The 19,664-nt window shown below is 41.3% G+C and overlaps 1 protein-coding gene across 1 annotated transcript; it reads left to right on the top strand.

The window, feature by feature from the left end:
• The first annotated feature begins 4,746 nt into the window (after positions 1–4,746).
• Positions 4,747–8,128, top strand: BUG22 (cilia/flagella-associated protein). Its single transcript, XM_078993972.1, has 6 exons — positions 4,747–4,884; positions 5,031–5,147; positions 5,234–5,265; positions 5,419–5,660; positions 6,615–6,851; positions 7,922–8,128. The coding sequence occupies exons 2-6, from the start codon at positions 5,095–5,097 to the stop codon at positions 7,928–7,930; spliced, it is 573 nt and encodes a 190-aa protein (XP_078850098.1). The 5' UTR covers positions 4,747–4,884; positions 5,031–5,094; the 3' UTR covers positions 7,931–8,128.
• The last annotated feature ends 11,536 nt before the right edge of the window (positions 8,129–19,664 follow it).

The following is a 19,664-nucleotide window of genomic DNA, read 5'->3' on the forward strand; positions in this document are numbered from 1 at the left end:
ACGAAAGTATACTGATTCTTGTCCGTTCTAAATTTTCATTGCATATATATTTTGCATGATGTCTTGTAGACACCTACATCATTTAAGTAGGTATCGGAGGTTCGATAGCTGGTGCTATTCTACTTCTAGGTCTTGTAGCGGCTAGTTGGGGTGTGATTATCTGGTGGGAGTTTGATCACATAGCCCCTTCTCCTGATTCCTTCCATGTTAGGACCATTGGCTTGGGTCCTAGGGCTCCCAGGTCATTAGGATGACTTCTTTTTCTTCTTCTTGTTCCTTCTTGCTCTGTGCCTTTCCTATGCTTACAAGTTCTATGATGTTTGCATTCATGTGACTGGCTGTTTCTAGGATAATCATCCTTCGGAAGACGATTTTCAATGTTTTCCATTCTCTAGTGCCAGTTGCTTGGTCAGTATCTTTGGGAGGTTTCATGTCATTTGGTGTTGCGTTATTGCTATTGATTCTGTTTTTCGCAGGGTTTTGCACCAGGTGCCTTCCTGGGGAAATCTTCTGCCAATTGCGGGCTCTTGTCGTTGCTAGCAGCCTCCTGTTTGTATCTTCTTTTTCAGGGTAGGTCCCTCTCTTTCCCTCCTCGGCTTTCGCGGTTTCTTGGTTTTGTTTTCTGTCAGGCTTCTTCTTCGTACCTTGTGTATTCTCTTCGCGAAAGCGTGTAGGCATGCTTAGTGGTATCCATCTCTTCTTGGTCTTCATACTAACAATACGCAATGTATCTAGCGTGTTAATACTGTTTCTACAAGACCCTTCCTCCCAGGCTACATGCCTGAGGTTTGCGCTCGTTCTTCTTATCGGAGGTGTGGTTGCCTTTCCTCTTGTCTTTAACCGTTTTGGGTGGGAGTATCATTGTTCGACTTCTTTTTGGGATGCGCATGGTGGCCCACACGACGATATCCCGGATTGACCTTGCTTGTGTGTTAATGGTTGTGACTGTTTCTAAACCTTTGGTTGTTTTGAACTTAACTGTGCCATGTATTATCGATGGGATAGCCTGTAATTGAAAAAGAGTCAGGCTCCCAAGGATGATATCATTATCGGATCTTTGCTTGATTACCGAGAACTCGATTATCCCGGTTACTTGTTCCTTCCCGTCGACACTAACTATAGTCAATGGTAGGTTTATGGTGCCGAGGGGCCACAACTTGGGTCCCGTGAAGCCAACGAGTGGTGCCTGGGCTGTTGGTTCCAGGTTCCTTCTCCAACAGGGCGGGAGTTGCTTGAAACAATGTTTGTAAAGGATATTGATGCTGCTACCTCCATCGACTAAGGCTCGCTAGGTCTTCTGCTATATGACCATGGCAGGGATTATGATTGGATCTATTGGGTCCCAATTGGGTACTCGCGGGTCTGATGGCGAGAAACTGATGTTCATAGTGTCTCCGGAAGGGATCACATCACCTTTGGCCATCCGTTGGTACTTGTCTCGATCCTTGGGTCTTGTTATTGTGAAAATCTCCTCTTTTTCGATTGGTTGTTTGTCCACTTCCTTGCGGGCTTTCCCATCTTTTTTGTCAACTTCGAACTTTGACCGTAGGGTCCTTGCTATTTATGTTAGGTCTCCTTTCAATTGCTTATCTACTACATCTCTTTTGAGTATCGCGCATTATCCGATGTCGTGTGTTTTGCTTTTGTGGTATTCATAGTAATTGCTTTTTTCCTTCTCTGTCCGTTGTTGGGTTTTTTGTACGGCGTTTACTTCCGACCTGTAGCTCCTCAGATCGTCTTTGACGTACAGGCGGAATGTCTCGAATGTTTGTTCTATTTTTCGTGGTTTCCGTCATTGCGCTCTTTATGGTTGTGGCGGGAGTACGAGTCGACTGATTCTTATTTGAGGTAGGCGTTTGCTACGGCCTTTAAATTTGCTTGTTTGCGATCTTCTCCTTCAATCCGTCGGAGGTATTTTCGACCTTGTATTTTAACTCGTCTCTAGATTTCGGTACTGTGCCTTGCATTTTTCTTGACAGGGTTCCTGGGAGTAGCCCCTGAGCAAAGGCGCCCGTGACTAAGAATTCTTCATAGCCTGGGACACTTAAAGTTGCTAAGGTGAATTGGTCATAATATGCTCAGATAGACTCTCCCTCCTTTTACTTGCATGTCATGATCAAGTTGGCATTTCCTTTGACTTTTCTCAACTAAATGAAATTGTAGAGGAATAAATGTCTCAATTGTTCGAAGCTGGAGATGCTTCCTGTTCGTAAGGCCTTGAACCACTTGCTGACGTTTCCTGATAGTGTGACTGGGAAGTAAGTGCAGGTAAACCTCTTGTCCATCCGGAGCGATGTCATCGTCCATTCATAAGTGTTTACATGTTCATTGGGATCTGTTGTGCCATTGTATTTTGGGATATTTGGGATCATGATAGAATGTGGTATTTCGTATTGTAGGAGCTCCTGGAAAAATGTCGAGCTAATACTTGGTACTGAGCCGTACATATGTGGATATGCAGATGCTCCACAGTCCATTGCGTGTTGTATGTAATAAGGTTATACCCTGGCGTTTGTGGCACATACATTGCCTGTGTGGGGTATACATGCACCAACTGATTTGACTGTGAGCTCGACTCTATTGGTCCTATGGTGTGTGAGTGCGTTCCTTGTACCGATGTCCCTTGATTGTTGTTGTTTTGCGGCTGTGCTGGGGGGTACACGTCTTGGTAGTAGTAGGAGTATGGGTTGAACACTGGATTTTGTGCGAATAGTGGGATGCACGATGTGGGGACCATCAGGGAAGACAGGTAACCAGAAGGCGTTGGTTGTATAGCGGATGTGATGGTGCTTGGGCACCAGGTTCTAGTCCCTGCCTGCCCCGTGGATGGCTGCTGGTGAGTTGTTGGCTATGATTGTGTGGTTCGTGCCCTTTAAGTGTCGTGGTGATCGTCATGGTCGGATGTGCTATTGTGGTGGGTGTCTATCGCCATAAACTAGCGATGAACTCCATCGTGGAGCTGACTAGTGACGTTGTCGCTGTTTGTGCTAGCGGATGTCCTTCTAATGTCGACAGACCGCTCTCATCGAGGGACTGCATTGGTCGAAACGGGCTAGTGGTGTCACCTTCTTGCCCCTTTGGTCCTTTGTCCATCATTTCCGACGCTTGGTGTTAATGAGTGGGTTTTGCAGGACTGAGTGTAAGCCCGAATGGCGCCAACTATTGTGATATGTCACTGGCTTAACTTCGTCTATCCAAGGGCAAGAATGAAGTGCATGTGAATCACAATAAAGAAAATGAAACTGTCAGTCGTCGTTCGGGAGGTTGTCCCGGAACGAGGCTCTGACTATCAAGTCAGTGAGGGTCTCAGAGAGTTGAAAGCGTAAAAAGAGAGTTGAATGGCTTTTTATCATGGCCCCTTCTCTTGGGGGAAAAGGGTGCCTTTTAAACATGCAGATAGGGGAAACAGATCCCTAACAATATCTTCTACCTTTTCAGGTTTGGCAGGGGCTGACGACTTTTGATTAGAGGATCGTGTTCCATGAATGGTTGTTCGCTATCGGTGTAGACTCTGCCAGAAGTGGCGTCCAGAGCACTACACCTATCGCTCTGGGGAACTCTTGGTACTGTTTTGTCTTTAACGTTAGCCTTGGTGCTTAGGGACCAAAGAACGGATACGGGGTCTTGAAGGCGAGGGCAAAGGCCCGATGTTAGTCACACGTTGCTCCGTAGCCGATCCGTGTGTTGACCTAGTGATCCCGTTATCTTTGACGGATTCCCAGTGAGATACGTCAACAGTCATAAGCTAATCCAAACAATTTTTTACCTTATAAGCCAATATATTCATAAGTTATTAAGGTTATGTTTGACGTACTAGCTGAAAAGCTAGTTGATAGCTAAAAAGCTAGTTGATAGCTAAAAAGCTAGCTGATAAAAAATAACATTTGATAAAACTAGCTAAAAAGCTAGCTAAAATATATAAAATTACATAAAAAGACATTTAAGAGTATGTGTTTCTATAATTAATTAAGATGTATATTTATAAAATTAAAAAAAAAAGACTTCTAAAAAACTAGTCTAAATAGTTTTTTTTTAAAAACTAGCTTATAAGCTAACTTAGGTGTTGTTTGTTTTTTTGGAAAAAAACCTCTTTAAATGTCTTATTGCTGCACGACGCATCACACACACAACACTTTTCATCTCGCAACTGTTTGTTTTTCAGAAGTCTTCGAATTAAAAATTCTCTGCGAGCGTTCTTCTTGGCGCACCACTTTTTTTTTTTATCTCTTCCTACCTCTTCCATCCTCTTCTTCTTCTTTTTTTTCTTACTAAAATATTGATTATATATTGTTGCAATCTTATTTCATATTTTTTTTTTGTTTTTTTTTTATTTATTCTTGTTGAAATTTTTTTTTTATTTTATATTGAATAATAATAATTTATTGATGAAATATCATTATTTTATGTTAAAATATCTTTATTTTTTTTGTTAAAATATACTTATTTTTTTTTTGCTGAAATATCATAAATTTTGCCGAAATGTCATATATTATTAAATTTTCGGTATTAAAAAATTATTTTCGGATTATAAAACCAGTTTATTTTAATTTTTTAATATCTGGAGCAAGATGCAAATGTTAAAAAAACAAACATAATTCTAATTTCAATTTACGACCGTTTGATCAATCTTTTCTACTATAGAACACGTGATCCGCATGAATTTTTGCTTAAATTTTTTTTTTGATTTTTCAAAAACAACTACTTAAAAATAAATAAATAAAATAATTAGTTAAGAAAAAAAAAACTCGCAGCGTAAAAGGGTTTTGATTTCACGGGAGTCTTCACAATAATTAATTCTCTCTTGCTTTCCAGCTAACGGCGGTGGCAGACCGGCAATCTTTCTTCTACACGACCGTAAACGGCGGTGCTGTATCTACCTTTCCGGTACCTTTCGTATCCCTCTTCAATCTTCTCAAATGATCTCCGTCTTTCCCCAATTTCGTGTGGTTTTGGTGTTCGTATGCTTTTCCACATCCTCTAAACGAATTGATGTTGGCTTTGTCTAATCATCCCTGTTTACCTTTTTGTAGTCCGCAGTTCTGTATCTTGTTGCGAGCGAATCTATCCATAACCCTATTCTGAACCCCTTTACCAATGTTCAAGAACACATTCCAGTCTGGTTTTCTATCTATTTTATACAGCCTTGGGTAGGTCTTCGTGCTATTGTTCGACTATGTAATTTTGTATTTTAATGGAAGTTTTATTTATGTAAGTAATTGAATGTGTTGTGTAGGAGCAAACCCTTGCAGATATGGGATAAAGAAGGTCAGTGGTGACTCCTCTACCATTTCTATCGATTTTCAGTTCTGTTACCATCGAGTATTGTGCTGATTTCTTACGCATTTAGGGTTAAATGCTCATTGATTGAACACCTTTCAAATGGGTTGAAATAATATTTATAGTTTTTGGGTATTTTAGTTGTTAATGGTCAGGTGAAACGTACACAAGATGAAGACATACAATCAAATATTCTTGAAATTGTGGGAACAAATGTCCAGTCAACATATATTACATGTCCTGCTGATCCATCTGCTACACTTGGCATAAAGCTGCCATTTTTGGTTATGATTGTGAAAAATGTGAAGAAATATTTCACATTTGAGATTCAGGTGTTGGATGATAAAAATGTTAGGCGACGTTTTCGGGCTTCTAATTTTCAAGTGTGTAAGTCTTCCCTAAATAGCAATGTACACTTTCATTTATTTGGAAATTCTCTACCCAATTGTAGTATTGTACTTTCAATCTCTTTTCTTATTAGGATATTATACATTGAAATATCTATCTAATTATAGTATTGAAGATTTTGTTGTATGTGGAATGATATTTGCTATAATTGATAGAATTTTCAAATTACGATGATATAATAAGAAGAAATGGAAGTAGGATGCTCTAATAAAGAAATCAAAAAAATGTACATTGCTATTTGTTGCATTAAACCCTAAAGTAATACCACCATGTTATCACCATTTAGCAACCAACTATGCCATGGAATGGAATCTCCAATTCCTTTTGACTTAATTTGGAAAGCTAAATGCAGTTGTTTACTTTTGACTTAATTTGGACATGAACGTAATTACTTATTGAGTTAAGATGAAAATAGTCAGGCTTAGGTTATGTTTGATAGAATAGCTGAATAGCTGAATATCTGGTTGTTAGCTGAAAAGCTAGCTACTAGCTGATAAAAAGTCACATTTGGTAAAAACTAGCCGGAAGATATAAAATGACAAAAAGGACATTTAGGATAATATGTTTTTCTATCATTAATTAAGGGTATATTAGAGAATTTAAAAAAGCTCTTGAGCTAGCTTATTTTTTAAGCTTTTTAATTTGTCATGTTTGGCAAGCCAAAAAGTAATCGACAAGCTAGCTTATAAAATTTTCTGAATATATCCTTAATTAATTATAACAAAAACATTCTTCTAAATGTCATTTTACATCTTCCGGCTAGCTTATCAGTTAGTTTTAACCAAACGTTTTTCTTTTGCCAGCTAGCTTCTCAGTTATCAGCTAGTTTTTTTGTTTCTTTCTTTCCTATTCCTTTAGAATCCACGAACCAAAAAGCGGGACTTAGTTGTTGAAATATGGAATAACAAATTTGTTGTTTATGTTTAAAGGGAATGACTCGAGTGAAGCCGTTCATATGTACAATGCCTTTACGAATGGATGAAGGATGGAATCAAATTCAATTGAATTTAGCGGATCTTACGCGTCGTGCATACGGAACAAATTATGTTGAGACGCTTCGTGTTCAAGTTCATGCCAACTGTCGCCTCAGAAGAATTTATTTTTCCGACCGCCTTTATTCCGAGGAAGAACTCCCACCCGAATTCAAACTTTACCTTCCCATGCAGGTTAATTACCTCGTTTATTTATTTATTTATTTATTTTATTTTATTCGTTAAGTCTTGAATTTATAAAGTGTACTTAATTGATAATGATATTTGAACTGATAAAGTATTGTTGATATAAATATTGGGGTTAATCTAAAAAAAAAACCTTATATTTTGTGTTTTTTTTTTTCGGATTAAACCTTGAGTTTATTTTTTGTCTGAAAAAACCTCATATTTTTCATTTTTTTTCCGAAAAAGCCCTCAATTTTGTATTATTTTTCCCAAAAAAACCTTCAACCTTCTAAATGGTTCCAAATAAACCCTTAACTTTTTTAGTTTTTCTTGGAAAAAACCTTACGTTTTACGCAAAAAAAACTAAAAGGGTCAAATCGGGAAAAATGAGAAAATACAAGGTTTTTTTCAGGCAAAAAATAAATTTGAGGTTTAATCCAGAAAAAACACAAAATATAAATTTTTTTTTTTTTTTTTTTTTTTTAGATTAACCCTAAATATTGTTTCTTTTTTGGACCTAATGCACTTCATGAATATGAATAAAAAGACAATTTCACCCTCCTATTTAAAAATAATAAATTATCATTTTTTTTAGTAACTGTTATAAAATATAAATATATAAAATAATCATTTATTTAATAACCATAATAAATTAAAATGTACATCATCACATCAAATAACTTTTAAATTTTAAATAACATAAAAAATAAGATTAAAAATATACATCATCACATTGCAACTCAAAACGAACAATTGGTATAAACAGATTACGTATAATTAATTAGATTGTTCTAGAACAACGTTAACAAAAAAAAAAAAAAAGAAAAAAAAAAAGAAAAGACAAAGTCACATTAACTGCATTAAGTAAAAAGTAACATCCCTGTTTGATAAAACTGAACCATTTAGTATTAATTGATTCCAACCTCTTAATTGTTAAGAGAAGATAGGATTTTTAAAATACAAAACTGTAATAGGAAAAAAAAAAAAAAATTAGAAGTATGTTTCCATTTGTTGAATATACATGAATTTATTTTTTACATATGTTCAAGTCACTTAAAATCGTTTTTGTTTGCTTGCAGAAACAATGATTCCGCATAACAGAAAGTCTCACTTTGCTGCTCATTTCAACCTTTTGAAACTTCAGTTAATTATGAAATGTTAAAAGTTAAAACTGCTACTGATTTTAATTTTTAACGTGTTTAGGGTGTATGCAAGTTTAATTGATATTGTTTTTTACTTTTTACTTTTTATTGATCGACTTTGAAGGATTAAAATTGGTTTTGTTATTGTTGTGTTATAATACAGTAATACTTGTATTCTATTCGATGCAACTGTTAAAGTGATGTAATGGCGCACATTATCTATTTGAAACTGACAGATGTATTAATCTGATTGGAGTTCTATCTTTGTAGATTTTCCGAAAAAAAAGATGTTTTGAAATTAGAAAAATAAATAAATTAAAAGAGTATAATGGTCATTGAGTTTGACAGGGATCAAATCTGAAATAAAGTTTTTTGTTTTGGATGTCTATTGCGTAGATTTTGATCGAATGGGAATGCTTTATCGACATCAGAAATTATAAAATATTAAAAACAAATGTTTAAAAATTCTTGAATAAATTAAAAAAATATAATAGTGATTATGAGTTTGGTGGGGATCAAATCTGAAATAATGTATTTTATTTTGAATATTTTATTGCAAACATCCGGAAGGCCTTATCTATGTTAAAAATTACAAAATACTAAAAAAAATGTTTGAAAGTTCTGAGATATAATAGGCGTTATGATTTATGAATACAATAGGCAACACATCTGAAATAAAGTGTTTGCTTTGTTTGCATAGATTATCGATCATTTGGGAAGATCTTGTCAATATCAAAGATAATAAAATATTAAAAAGCAATATTTTAAAAATTTGGAATAAAATAAATTAATAATACCGTGAGTTTGAGAGGGACTAAATCTAAAATAAAGTTTTTTGCTTTGGATATCTGTTGCATAGATTTTAGACTTATAAGAGTATACGGTGTGGATCACAACGAGAAACGAATTGATTGAGTTGGAACACGAAAACGGCGTCATGACGCGGGGAACACCGCCCCCCAACTCGTTTGTAACAGTCCGGATCCCCAGGTATCTTCATTTCATATATTTTTGACATTATGTGAGGGGACTCGGCGAGTTGGAGATCGAACTCGCCGAGTCGGGTCGTGGTTTTGGGCGGGGGTTCGCGTCCGGACTCGGCGAGTCCGTTCTGTTTAATGAAACCCTAATTTCCCGACCCTAAGCCCTATTTAAAGGACCTTATGGCCCTCATATGCGGCCACCTTGAACCCTAAGAGCCCCCATATGTCGGTGAGCCCTTGTGAGAGTGTTTGGAGGCTTTTTGTTCATTATTTTGTGGGATATTGCAAGGAAAGGAGGGAGAGGATCAAGCTTGAAGAGTTGGGGAGCTTGGATCTGTTGCTACTTCACCAAGGGAGTCTTCTTGAGGTAATTTTCAGAGCCAAACTTCGTGTTTTGTGTTGATGTGCCAAATCTAGGGTTTCTTCTTGCATTTCTTGGCTTGAATTAGAAGTATGAGAGGTCCCATGGGGATATGGAACCTAGATCTGGACTTTAGCAGGTCCAGGAGACCCCTTATGACAAGCTTTATGTCCATTCTTTTGAGTTAGAAGCTAAACTTGCCATATTAGAGGTTGTTTCTTCAAACTAAGCCTTGTATGCATTGCATGGCAACCAAGACCGAGACTTTACATGAAAAATAAGCTTGGGAAGGCCAGATCTATGTATGTATGGAACGGATCTGACCGCAAAAGCCAGTTTTAGCTGGTGCATGGCATGGACTCGCCGAGTCTGAAGAACAGACTCGACGAGTCGCTTGAAGATTGTCCTTGAGACCATCCCGTGTGTAGTCTGGACCGAGTTGAGGGCGACTCAGTGAGTCGCAGAGAGTTGGAAAGGTTTTGACAGGTGGACCGAGTCAGGTTGGGACTTGCCGAGTTGACCTTCGACTCGGCGAGTTGAGTCGCGGTGGCCCTGTGATTCAAGCCCAGGGGGAACTCGTCGAGTCGGGGGAGTACTCGATGAGTCAAAAGGGAAAAACCTTGATAGTTGATTAAAATGCGTAGACTCGCCGAGTCACTAGTGTGCACTCGCCGAGTCCGGTCCAAATTGATTAAAGACGATTGACCAAGTCAACCTGTGTTGACTTGATAAGGATGGCCCACCTTTGTGGTACAAGTAATAATTATAGATTTATAATATCATAGGAGGATCGCAGCTCGAGGGTTCGAGCTCGAGTGATTTCAGGATTCACGATTAGCGACTTAGCGAGGCATACGAGGTGAGTCTTCTCACTATACTGTACCCGGAAGGGTTTTGACTGTGTGACCGGAAGGTCGAATATGATATGAGTTATATGCCTTATGTGTGTTAGGTTATTTGTTATATGTGCCATGTATGATATGTTTGATTTGGGCCGGAAGGCAACATGATATGGGCCGGAAGGCGTGGTCATATGGACTGTAAGGTTGACGTGGGTAGGACCGGTAGGTTTACCCAGTCGGGACGGAAGTCCCCTGAGACACAAGGACCGGAAGGTCAAGGCCTGGAAAGGTGTATGTGCGTATGTTGTATTTTGGGGAACTCACTAAGCTTTATGCTTACAGTTGTGTATTATGTGTTTCAGGTACTAGTGAGAACCGTGGGAAGGCGCCAGCGTGACCGTACACACACTCGGGGAAACTATTTTGTTATCTTTTGTTATGTAATCGGTTGTGACTACATTGTTACTTTGGAATCTAAACTTATTACTCATGTTTTGATGGTTGTAAAAATGAAAATTTTTGGTTGGAAATTTTATGACGTTACAAGTTGGTATCAGAGCCTTGGTTTGAGGGATTCGGGTACACCTTCGGGCGTAACTGAACTCAAACCGGGGATTTGAGAAAATTTAAATAATAATAATAATAATAATAATAATAATAATAATAATAATAATAATAATAATAATAATAATAATAAATTTTTGATAAGTGAGACGACCAAAGAAGAAAAAGTGTGTACGGTCAGCCAGCGCCCGAACGGTAAAGATCCCCAAATTACTCTTACAATAAGTGTTATGAGACATGTTATGATATGATACGCATGCTAGTAGACTAGGTATACATATTAAGACTAGAGTGGCCTGATTTTGTGATGCCTTAGTCTAGGGAAACCTGTTTCTATGAGGTGCTCGAGAGCGAGTGGGTAACTAGTGTATGACAAGAATAGAGTGCTCAGGATCCGGGGTTTGCGGAGGAGGACTTGGGGTGAATACCGACGCGATGTAATTGGTAGTATTGGGCCCGTACTACCAAGGACACCGGGTCAGTGGGCAGCCCAAGTAAGAATCCCTGAGTATCGGAAACTGAGCGGGACTGCGTTATCGAGTGCGATTTTGCCGGTAGAGTCTCTGATATTTTTATGTTGTATTTCAGAGACATCATGGTTGGACCACAACACAGACTTGGTACGAGTGGAGTGACTGACGAGGAGCTTCGTCAGATGATTCATGAGGAGGTAGCTGCAGCGATCCAGGCCGAGATTCCGGAAATGTTTGGGTCTATTAAGACCACGCTGATGGAGACGTTTGATGAGCGGTACGCCGCGTTGACTGAGGCTGCCGCCGCTGCAGCTACCGCAGTTGTGGCCGCTGCCAGACCACAGGGGGGTGACTCGTTGCTGTTCCGGGAGTTCAGCAACACGAAGCCACCAGAGTTTGACGGGACGCAGGATCCGATTGCTGCGGTGAGATGGATTGCTGATATCGAGGGATGCTTCTATACTTGTTCATGTCCGGAGCATCTGAGGGTACGGTTCGCCTTGAACCAGCTCCGCCTGGGAGCAAAGGATTGGTGGAAGTTCGTGACGGCGAACTTCACTCTTGCGGAGGTTTCAGCCGTGACTTGGGAGAGATTCACTGCTATGTTCAGAGACGAGTATGTTCCCCCAGTGGAGAGGGAACAGTTGGTTCAGGAGTTCTTGACCCTCAAGCAGGGTAATGATTCGGTTACGGTGATCATGCGGAAGTTTCATGAGAGGGCGATGTTCTGCCCCGAGCTGGTGTCCACGGAGCAGGCTCGGATGAGCCGGTATTTGGGAGTGCTGAGGAGAGATATCCGGGAGTTCGTATCGAACTCGTCATATCAGACTTTTGCGGAGCTTCAGGCGAATGCCAGGAAGCGTGAGATCGAGTTGGAGACCCAGGCCAGGGAGGAGGCCGAGTCTCAACGGGTGGATCGGCGGCCGGCTCAGTCCCAGCCGGCAGCCAAGCGGACCAAGTCCGCTGATTTGAGATCCGGAGGTCAGAAGGGCCGCACTTGTGGGAAGTGCGGCAAGGGTCACGAGGGGGCATGTCGATCGGGTGCTTGCTACAAGTGTGGCAGGGAGGGGCACATTGCGAGGGATTGCCCCAAGGGATTCATGGTTTGCTTCCATTGCAACCAGACTGGCCATCGGAAGGCTGAGTGCCCCCAGCTTCGTCAGGGATCTTCGCCTGCTGCCAGGGTTCCAGAGGTTCGGCCAGTAAAGACCGAGGCTCCGAAGGCTCGTGGGAGAGCTTTCCAGTTGACTACGGAGGAGGTCTGTGCGGCGCCTGATGTTGTGGCCGGTATGTATTCTTTCATGTATTTACATTTATGCTGAGATATTATGCTTATATTACTATCTGCGTAGGTACTTTTCTTGTGAATCATGTGCCTGCTTTGGTATTATTCGACTCGGGTGCGAGTCGGTCCTTTGTTTCGTTGGCTTTTAGCCAGCACATCGATATCGATCGGGAGACGATGAGTCGTCCCCTGCGAGTTGCTATAGCGGATGAGAGAGCGGTATACGCCACCGAGGTGATTCGAGGATGCGTGCTTGAGATTTTTGGGGTCGAGTTTCCTATAGACTTGGTCCCTATAGCTATGGGGGATGTTTGCATTATCGTGGGCATGGATTGGTTGAGCAAGTTTGGAGCAGTCATTGACTGCGAGAGACAGCTGGTGATGATTCGAGACCCTAGTGGGGGAGTGCTCACGGGTTATGGCGAGGGGACCCGATGTGGGTCGGCGTTTTGTTCGGCGGCCAGGGCGAGGCAGAGTTTGCAGCAGGGCTGTGATGGATTCATAGCCTATGTGATGGATACTCGAGTGACCGCGGAGAGTCCCAATTCGATTGATGACGTTCCAGTCGTATGCGAGTTTTCGGATGTGTTACCCGAAGAGTTACCAGGTGTACCTCCGGAGAGGCAAGTGGAGTTTCGTATCGATTTGGTTCCGGGAGCGGCGCCCATCGCCAAGGCGCCTTATCGTCTCGCTCCGCCGGAAATGCAGGGATTATCCTCGCAGCTTCAGGAGCTGTTGGGAAAGGGATTCATTCGACCGAGTAGCTCGCCTTGGGGAGCGTCGATTTTGTTCGTCAAGAAAAAGGATGGTTCGCATCGGATGTGTATCGATTATCGGGAGTTGAACAAGTTGACGGTTAAGAACCGATATCCGTTACCTAGGATCGACGATCTGTTCGATCAGTTGTAGGGGGCCTCTTGGTTTTCTAAGATTGACTTGAGGTCGAGATATCATCAGATGAGGGTTCGCGAGGAGGATATCCAAAAGACTGCTTTCAGGACTCGTTACGGGCACTATGAGTTTGTGGTGATGCCTTTTGGGCTCACCAATGCCCCGACCGCGTTCATGGATCTCATGAACCGGGTGTGCCGACCGATGCTGGATCGTTCGGTGATCGTATTCATCGATGATATTTTAGTGTATTCGAGGACTAGGGACCAGCATGAGGAACATTTGCGGGAGATTCTTGGGGTTTTGAGATCAGAGAGACTGTATGCCAAGTTCTCCAAGTGTGATTTCTGGTTACGAGAGGTCCAGTTCCTCGGGCACCTTGTGAACCAGAAAGGGATATTGGTCGACCCGGCCAAGATTGAGGCGGTGTTGAGGTGGGAGGTGCCGAGATCGCCCACCGAGATTAGGAGTTTTCTGGGTTTGGATGGATATTACCGCAGATTTATCAAGGATTTTTCCAAGATCGCTGTGCCACTTACTAGGATGACCCGGAAGGGTGTCACATTTTCATGGGGACCGGAGCAGCAGTCTTCATTTGAGACGCTTCATCAGAAATTGTGCGAGGCTCCAGTGCTTGCACTCCCGGAAGGGATGGAGGATTTTGTGGTATACTGTGATGCCTCTATATCGGGTTTGGGGGCGGTACTTATGCAGAGGGGTCATGTGATAGCGTACGCTTCGAGGCAGTTGAAGCCTCATGAGTCGAGATATCCCACGCACGACCTGGAATTATGAGTGGTGGTGTTTGCCCTCAAGATCTGGCGACACTATTTGTACGGGGTTCGGTGTACGATTTACACGGACCGTAAGAGCTTGAAATACTTGATGGATCAGCCAAATCTAAATATGCGACAGAGGAGGTGGTTGGATGTGGTGAAGGATTACGATTGTGAGATCCTGTACCACCCGGGCAAGGCTAATGTGGTAGCCGACGCATTGAGCCGTAGGGCGGATAGCGCCCCGATCCGAGACATTTGTATGAGATTGACGATTTTGACCCCGATCCTGGATATTATTCGAGGGGCTCAGATGGAGGCTACGAAGCCGGAACACCAGAAGAAAGAACGGGTTGTAGGTCAGGTATCAGGATTTGTTACGGATGGTCGAGGGCTTATGACTTTTCAGGGACGGATTTGGGTGTCGTTTGTGGGCGGTGCGCGCACTATTTTGATGGAGGAAACACATCGATCAAAATTCTCGATTCATCCTGGTGCTACGAAAATGTATTTGGATCTCAAGAAGGAGTACTGGTGGCCATGTATGAAAAGGGATGTCGCTTGGTTCGTCGAGAGGTGCTTGACTTGTCGGCAGGTCAAGGCCGAGCACCAGCGACCGCACGGTAAGCTGCAACCGCTAGATATTCCCGAATGGAAGTGGGAACAAATCTCTATGGATTTCATCACCAAGTTACCACGAACGGCGAGAGGAGTCGATGCGATTTGGGTGATCGTGGATCGGCTGACAAAGAGCGCTCATTTTCTAGCCATTAGCGAGAGCTCTCATACGGGGTGCCGATCTCGATTATCTCGGACCGCGACGTGCGTTTCACTTCCAGGTTCTGGAAGAAATTCCATGAGGAGTTGGGTACTAGATTACATTTCAGTACGGCATATCATCCTCAGACTGACGGTCAGAGTGAGCGGACAATTCAGACACTCGAGGACATGCTTCGGGCATGTGTGTTGGACTTCGGAGGGAGCTGGGACACCTATCTACCTTTAGCAGAGTTCTCGTATAACAACAGCCATCATTCGAGCATTGGCATGCCGCCCTTTGAGCTGTTGTATGGGCGGAGGTGTCGCACCCCCATTTGTTGGGGTGAGGTGGGACAACAGGTTATGGGTAGCACGGAGATCGTGCTTCGGACGACCGAGCAAATTCAGATGGTCAGGAAAAGGTTGTTGACCGCTCAGAGCCGATAGAAGAGTTATGCAGACAGGCGACGGTCCGAGCTTGAGTTCCAAGTTGGTGATCTCGTACTCCTGAAGGTCTCTCCTTGGAAAGGAGTGATTCGGTTCAGGAAGAGGGGCAAGTTGGGACCCCGATATATTGGTCCTTTCCGTGTGATCGCAAGGGTGGGCCGGGTGGCCTACCGTTTAGACTTACCAGCAGAGTTGGGACAGATTCACGATACTTTCCATGTGTCGCAACTGAGGAAATGTATAGCCGACGAATCGACGGTGGTTCCGTTAGGGGATATTCAGGTGGATGCAAGCCTGAATTATGCTGAAAGACCTATAGCCATCAGAGATCGAAAGATCAAGGTTTTGAGAAACAAGGAGGTACCCCTGGTATTGGTTCAGTGGAAGCATCGGAAGGGATCAGAGATGACCTGGGAGTCGGAACGTGAGATGCGGGAGCAGCATCCGGAGCTATTTGCCTAGCGGGACTTCGAGGGCGAAGTCTTATTCTAGTGGGGGAGAATTGTAACAGCCCGGATCCCCAGGTATCTTCATTTCATATATATTTGACATTCTGTGAGGGGACTCGGCGAGTTGGAGGTCGAACTCACCGAGTCGGGTCGCAGTTTTGGGTGGGGGTTCGCGTCCAGACTCGGCGAGTCTAAGGGACGGACTCGGCGAGTCCGCGCTGTTTAATGAAACCCTAATTTCCCGGCCCTAAGCCCTATTTAAAGGAACTTATGGCCCTCATATGTGGTCACCTTGAACCCTAAGAGCCCCCATACGTCGGTGAGCCCTTGTGAGAGTGTTTGGAGGCTTTTTGTTCATTATTTTGTGGGATATTGCAAGGAAAGGAGGGAGAGGATCAAGCTTGAAGAGTTGGGGAGCTTGGATCTGTTGCTACTTCACCAAGGGAGTCTTCTTGAGGTAATTTTCAGAGCCAAACTTCGTGTTCTGTGTTGATGTGCCAAATCTAGGGTTTCTCCTTGCATTTCTTGGCTTGAATTAGAAGTATGAGAGGTCCCAGGGAGATATGGAACCTAGATCTGGACTTTAGCAGGTCCAGGAGACCCCTTATGACAAGCTTTATGTCCATTCTTTTGAGTTAGAAGCTAAACTTGCCATATTAGAGGTTGTTTCTTCAAACTAAGCCTTGTATGCATTGCATGGCAACCAAGACCGAGACTTTACGTGACAAATAAGCTTGGGAAGGCCAGATCTATGTATGTATGGAACGGATCTGACCGCAAAAGCCAGTTTTAGCTGGTGCATGGCATGGACTCACCGAGTCTGAAGAACAGACTCGACGAGTCGCTTGAAGATTGTCCTTGAGACCATCCTGTGTGTAGTCCGGACCAAGTTGAGGGCGACTCAGTGAGTCGCAGAGAGTTGGAAAGGTTTTGACAGGAGGACCGAGTCAGATTGGGACTCGCCGAGTTGACCTTCGACTCGGCGAGTTGAGTCGCGGTGGCCCTGTGATTCAGGCCCAGGGGGAACTCGTCGAGTCGGGGGAGTACTCGACGAGTCAAATGGGAAAAACCTTGATAGTTGATTAAAATGCGTAGACTCGCCGAGTCACTAGTGTGCACTCGCCGAGTCCGGTCCAAATTGATTAAAGACGATTGACCAAGTCAACCTGTGTTGACTTGATAAGGATGGCCCACCTTTGTGGTACAAGTAATAATTATAGATTTATAATATCATAGGAGGATTCCAGCTCGAGGGTTCGAGCTCGAGTGATTTCAGGATTCACGATTAGCAACTTAGCGAGGCATACGAGGTGAGTCTTCTCACTATACTGTATCCGGAAGGGTTTTCACTGTGTGACCGGAAGGTCGAATATGATATGAGTTATATGCCTTATGTGTGTTAGGTTATTTGTTATATGTGCCATGTATGATATGTTTGATTTGGGCCGGAAGGCAACATGATATGGGCCGGAAGGCGTGGTCATATGGACTGTAAGGTTGACGTGGGTAGGACCGGTAGGTTTACCCAGTCGGGACGGAAGTCCCCTGAGACACAAGGACCGGAAGGTCAAGGCCTGGAAAGACGTATGTGCGTATGTTGTATTTTGGGGAACTCACTAAGCTTTATGCTTACAGTTGTGTATTATGTGTTTCAGGTACTAGTGAGGACCGTGGAAAGGCGCCAGCGTGACTGTACACACACTCGGGGAAACTATTTTGTTATCTTTTGTTATGTAATCGGTTGTGACTACATTGTTACTTTGGAATCTAAACTTATTACTCATGTTTTGATGGTTGTAAAAATGAAAATTTTTGGTTGAAATTTTATGACGTTACATCGTTGAAGTTCGTTATGTAGGATCTCGTTGTAACGAGGACAAGATAAAACAAGAAAGATGTTTGGTTATCTCCTTCATCAACCAATCAAATAACTTTCTCTATTTTCTCTCTCTACCTCTTAACATGATATAACATGTGGAACACCACTTTCCCCTTGGTGTTATGGTGATGTTATGGAAGAGGTGGTACCAATTTGGTGTTACATCCAGTTGCTCACACCCAATGCTCTAAGACTTTATCTGTATTAAAAATTATAAAATAAAATGAATTAAAGGATATAATGGCATGGACAAGATCTGAAATAAAGTTTAGGGTTGGCTAAAAAGACATCCCATTTTACCATATAGACATTCTAATTTAATTTTGAAATATTTTTATTGGTTGAAATTGCATTGTTTTTCGAAAAAGCTGATTATAATTAATTAACCATAGGTTGAAATATTTTTATTGGTTGAAATTGCATTATCTATTTGAAACTATAAATTTGATCATTTTAGTGCAACTACGAAGGATTTTGGATCCCAAACCATAAAAAAAACAATAGAATGACCAAATTTATAGTTTACTCGAATTTTGACTTTTTGTTTCAACTTGTTTATATTAGAGCATAGAGAGTATACTTATTTTTCCTTTTTTTACTTCTTTAATCAACATCTACCTAAAGAAGTGTTTATTTTGTTGTGTTTTTTAGATGATCTTTTATTTATTTAATAATATTTCATTTCACTTCTCATTTTGTATTTACATCTTAAATTTTAGACAAAACTTCAAAAATGGTCCATATGGTTTCAAAACTTTTAACAAATAGTCGTTTTCGCTAACTCTGTTAGTATTTAGCAGTTAAGTGAAGGACATTTCCATCATTTTATTATTACATGACCATTTATGAAGTTTTGCCTTATATATATATATATATATATATATATATATATATATATATATATATATATATATGGAAAAGTTCAATAGAGAACCATAATTATTAGTTCTTCAAGGAACCAAATCTTTTTTTCAATTTCTAAAGCTTATTCTTTATCGAAAAAAAAATTAAAAAATATCTAAATTCATATATTAACATTGTGAATGTGAAAAATATTTTTCGGATTCATAGTGTGAATCCGGATTCACGTTGTGAATTTTCAAGAATTCACGTTGTGAATTTAACGTAAAAAAAAAAAATCAAATTTGATATCATTGGAAAAGGGATAAAAAGTTATGAATTTCTGTATTTTTAGTTTTTTTTTATTAAAAATAAGTTCTAAAAGTTGAAAAAAAGATTGGTTCCTTGGTTAATTACGGTTTTCTATTGAACCTCACCATATATATATATATATATATATATATATATATATATATATACACATATATATATATATATATATATATATATATATATATATATATATATATATATATAATATTAAAGGGCCTCACCCTCTCTCTCTCTCTCTCAACAGACACGTTAAGGCGATTACCTAACCTCCATTCTCGCCCTCACCGGAAATCTGATGCTAACTGGTCTGCCATTAAAGCTACCACCAACCTTTCCTCTGACGGGATTCTCCATCTTAGTCACCTTAAGCTTGTACGCCTTGTGGTATCGGAGAATCCTGGTGGGGTCTTTGTCTGTCGCCTCCGAGACTATGAACACGCATCATTGTTGAGGCGCTGCTATGGATTCAATTTTGAGTTGGGGATTCAATTTCAAGGGTGAGTCCGATCAATCTGTTTTTTGTTTTTAAAAATCTATCTGCTTCATTTACTAGATTCTTAATCTGGGTTTTGATTTTGGTTCAATGGTTGGATGATTGGGTGCTTTGTCGGATATACAAGAAGAATTCAAGTGCACAGAAACACATTTTTGATGGTGCTCCGATTAGGGCTGTAAACGAACTGAACGTTCGGCGAACCGTTCGTGAACTGTTCGGCGGGCAGTTCGTTTATGTTCGTTTATTTAATAAATGAACGAACATGAACAAAAATTATCGTTCGTTTAGTTAAATGAACGAAC

The sequence above is a fragment of the Lactuca saligna genome, chromosome 1 (genome assembly GCF_052625555.1).
Source record: "Lactuca saligna cultivar CGN05327 chromosome 1, ASM5262555v1, whole genome shotgun sequence".
NCBI classification, from domain to species: Eukaryota; Viridiplantae; Streptophyta; class Magnoliopsida; order Asterales; family Asteraceae; genus Lactuca; species Lactuca saligna.

Bases quoted from the DNA above. Each gene is read 5' to 3' on its own strand.
- BUG22 (XM_078993972.1), top strand. From the start codon at position 5,095: ATGTTCAAGAACACATTCCAGTCTGGTTTTCTATCTATTTTATACAGC. The intron at 5,148-5,233 runs GTAGGTCTTCGT...TGTGTTGTGTAG, and splicing joins TCTATTTTATACAGCCTTGG to GAGCAAACCCTTGCAGATAT. The intron at 5,266-5,418 runs GTCAGTGGTGAC...TGGGTATTTTAG, and splicing joins GCAGATATGGGATAAAGAAG to TTGTTAATGGTCAGGTGAAA.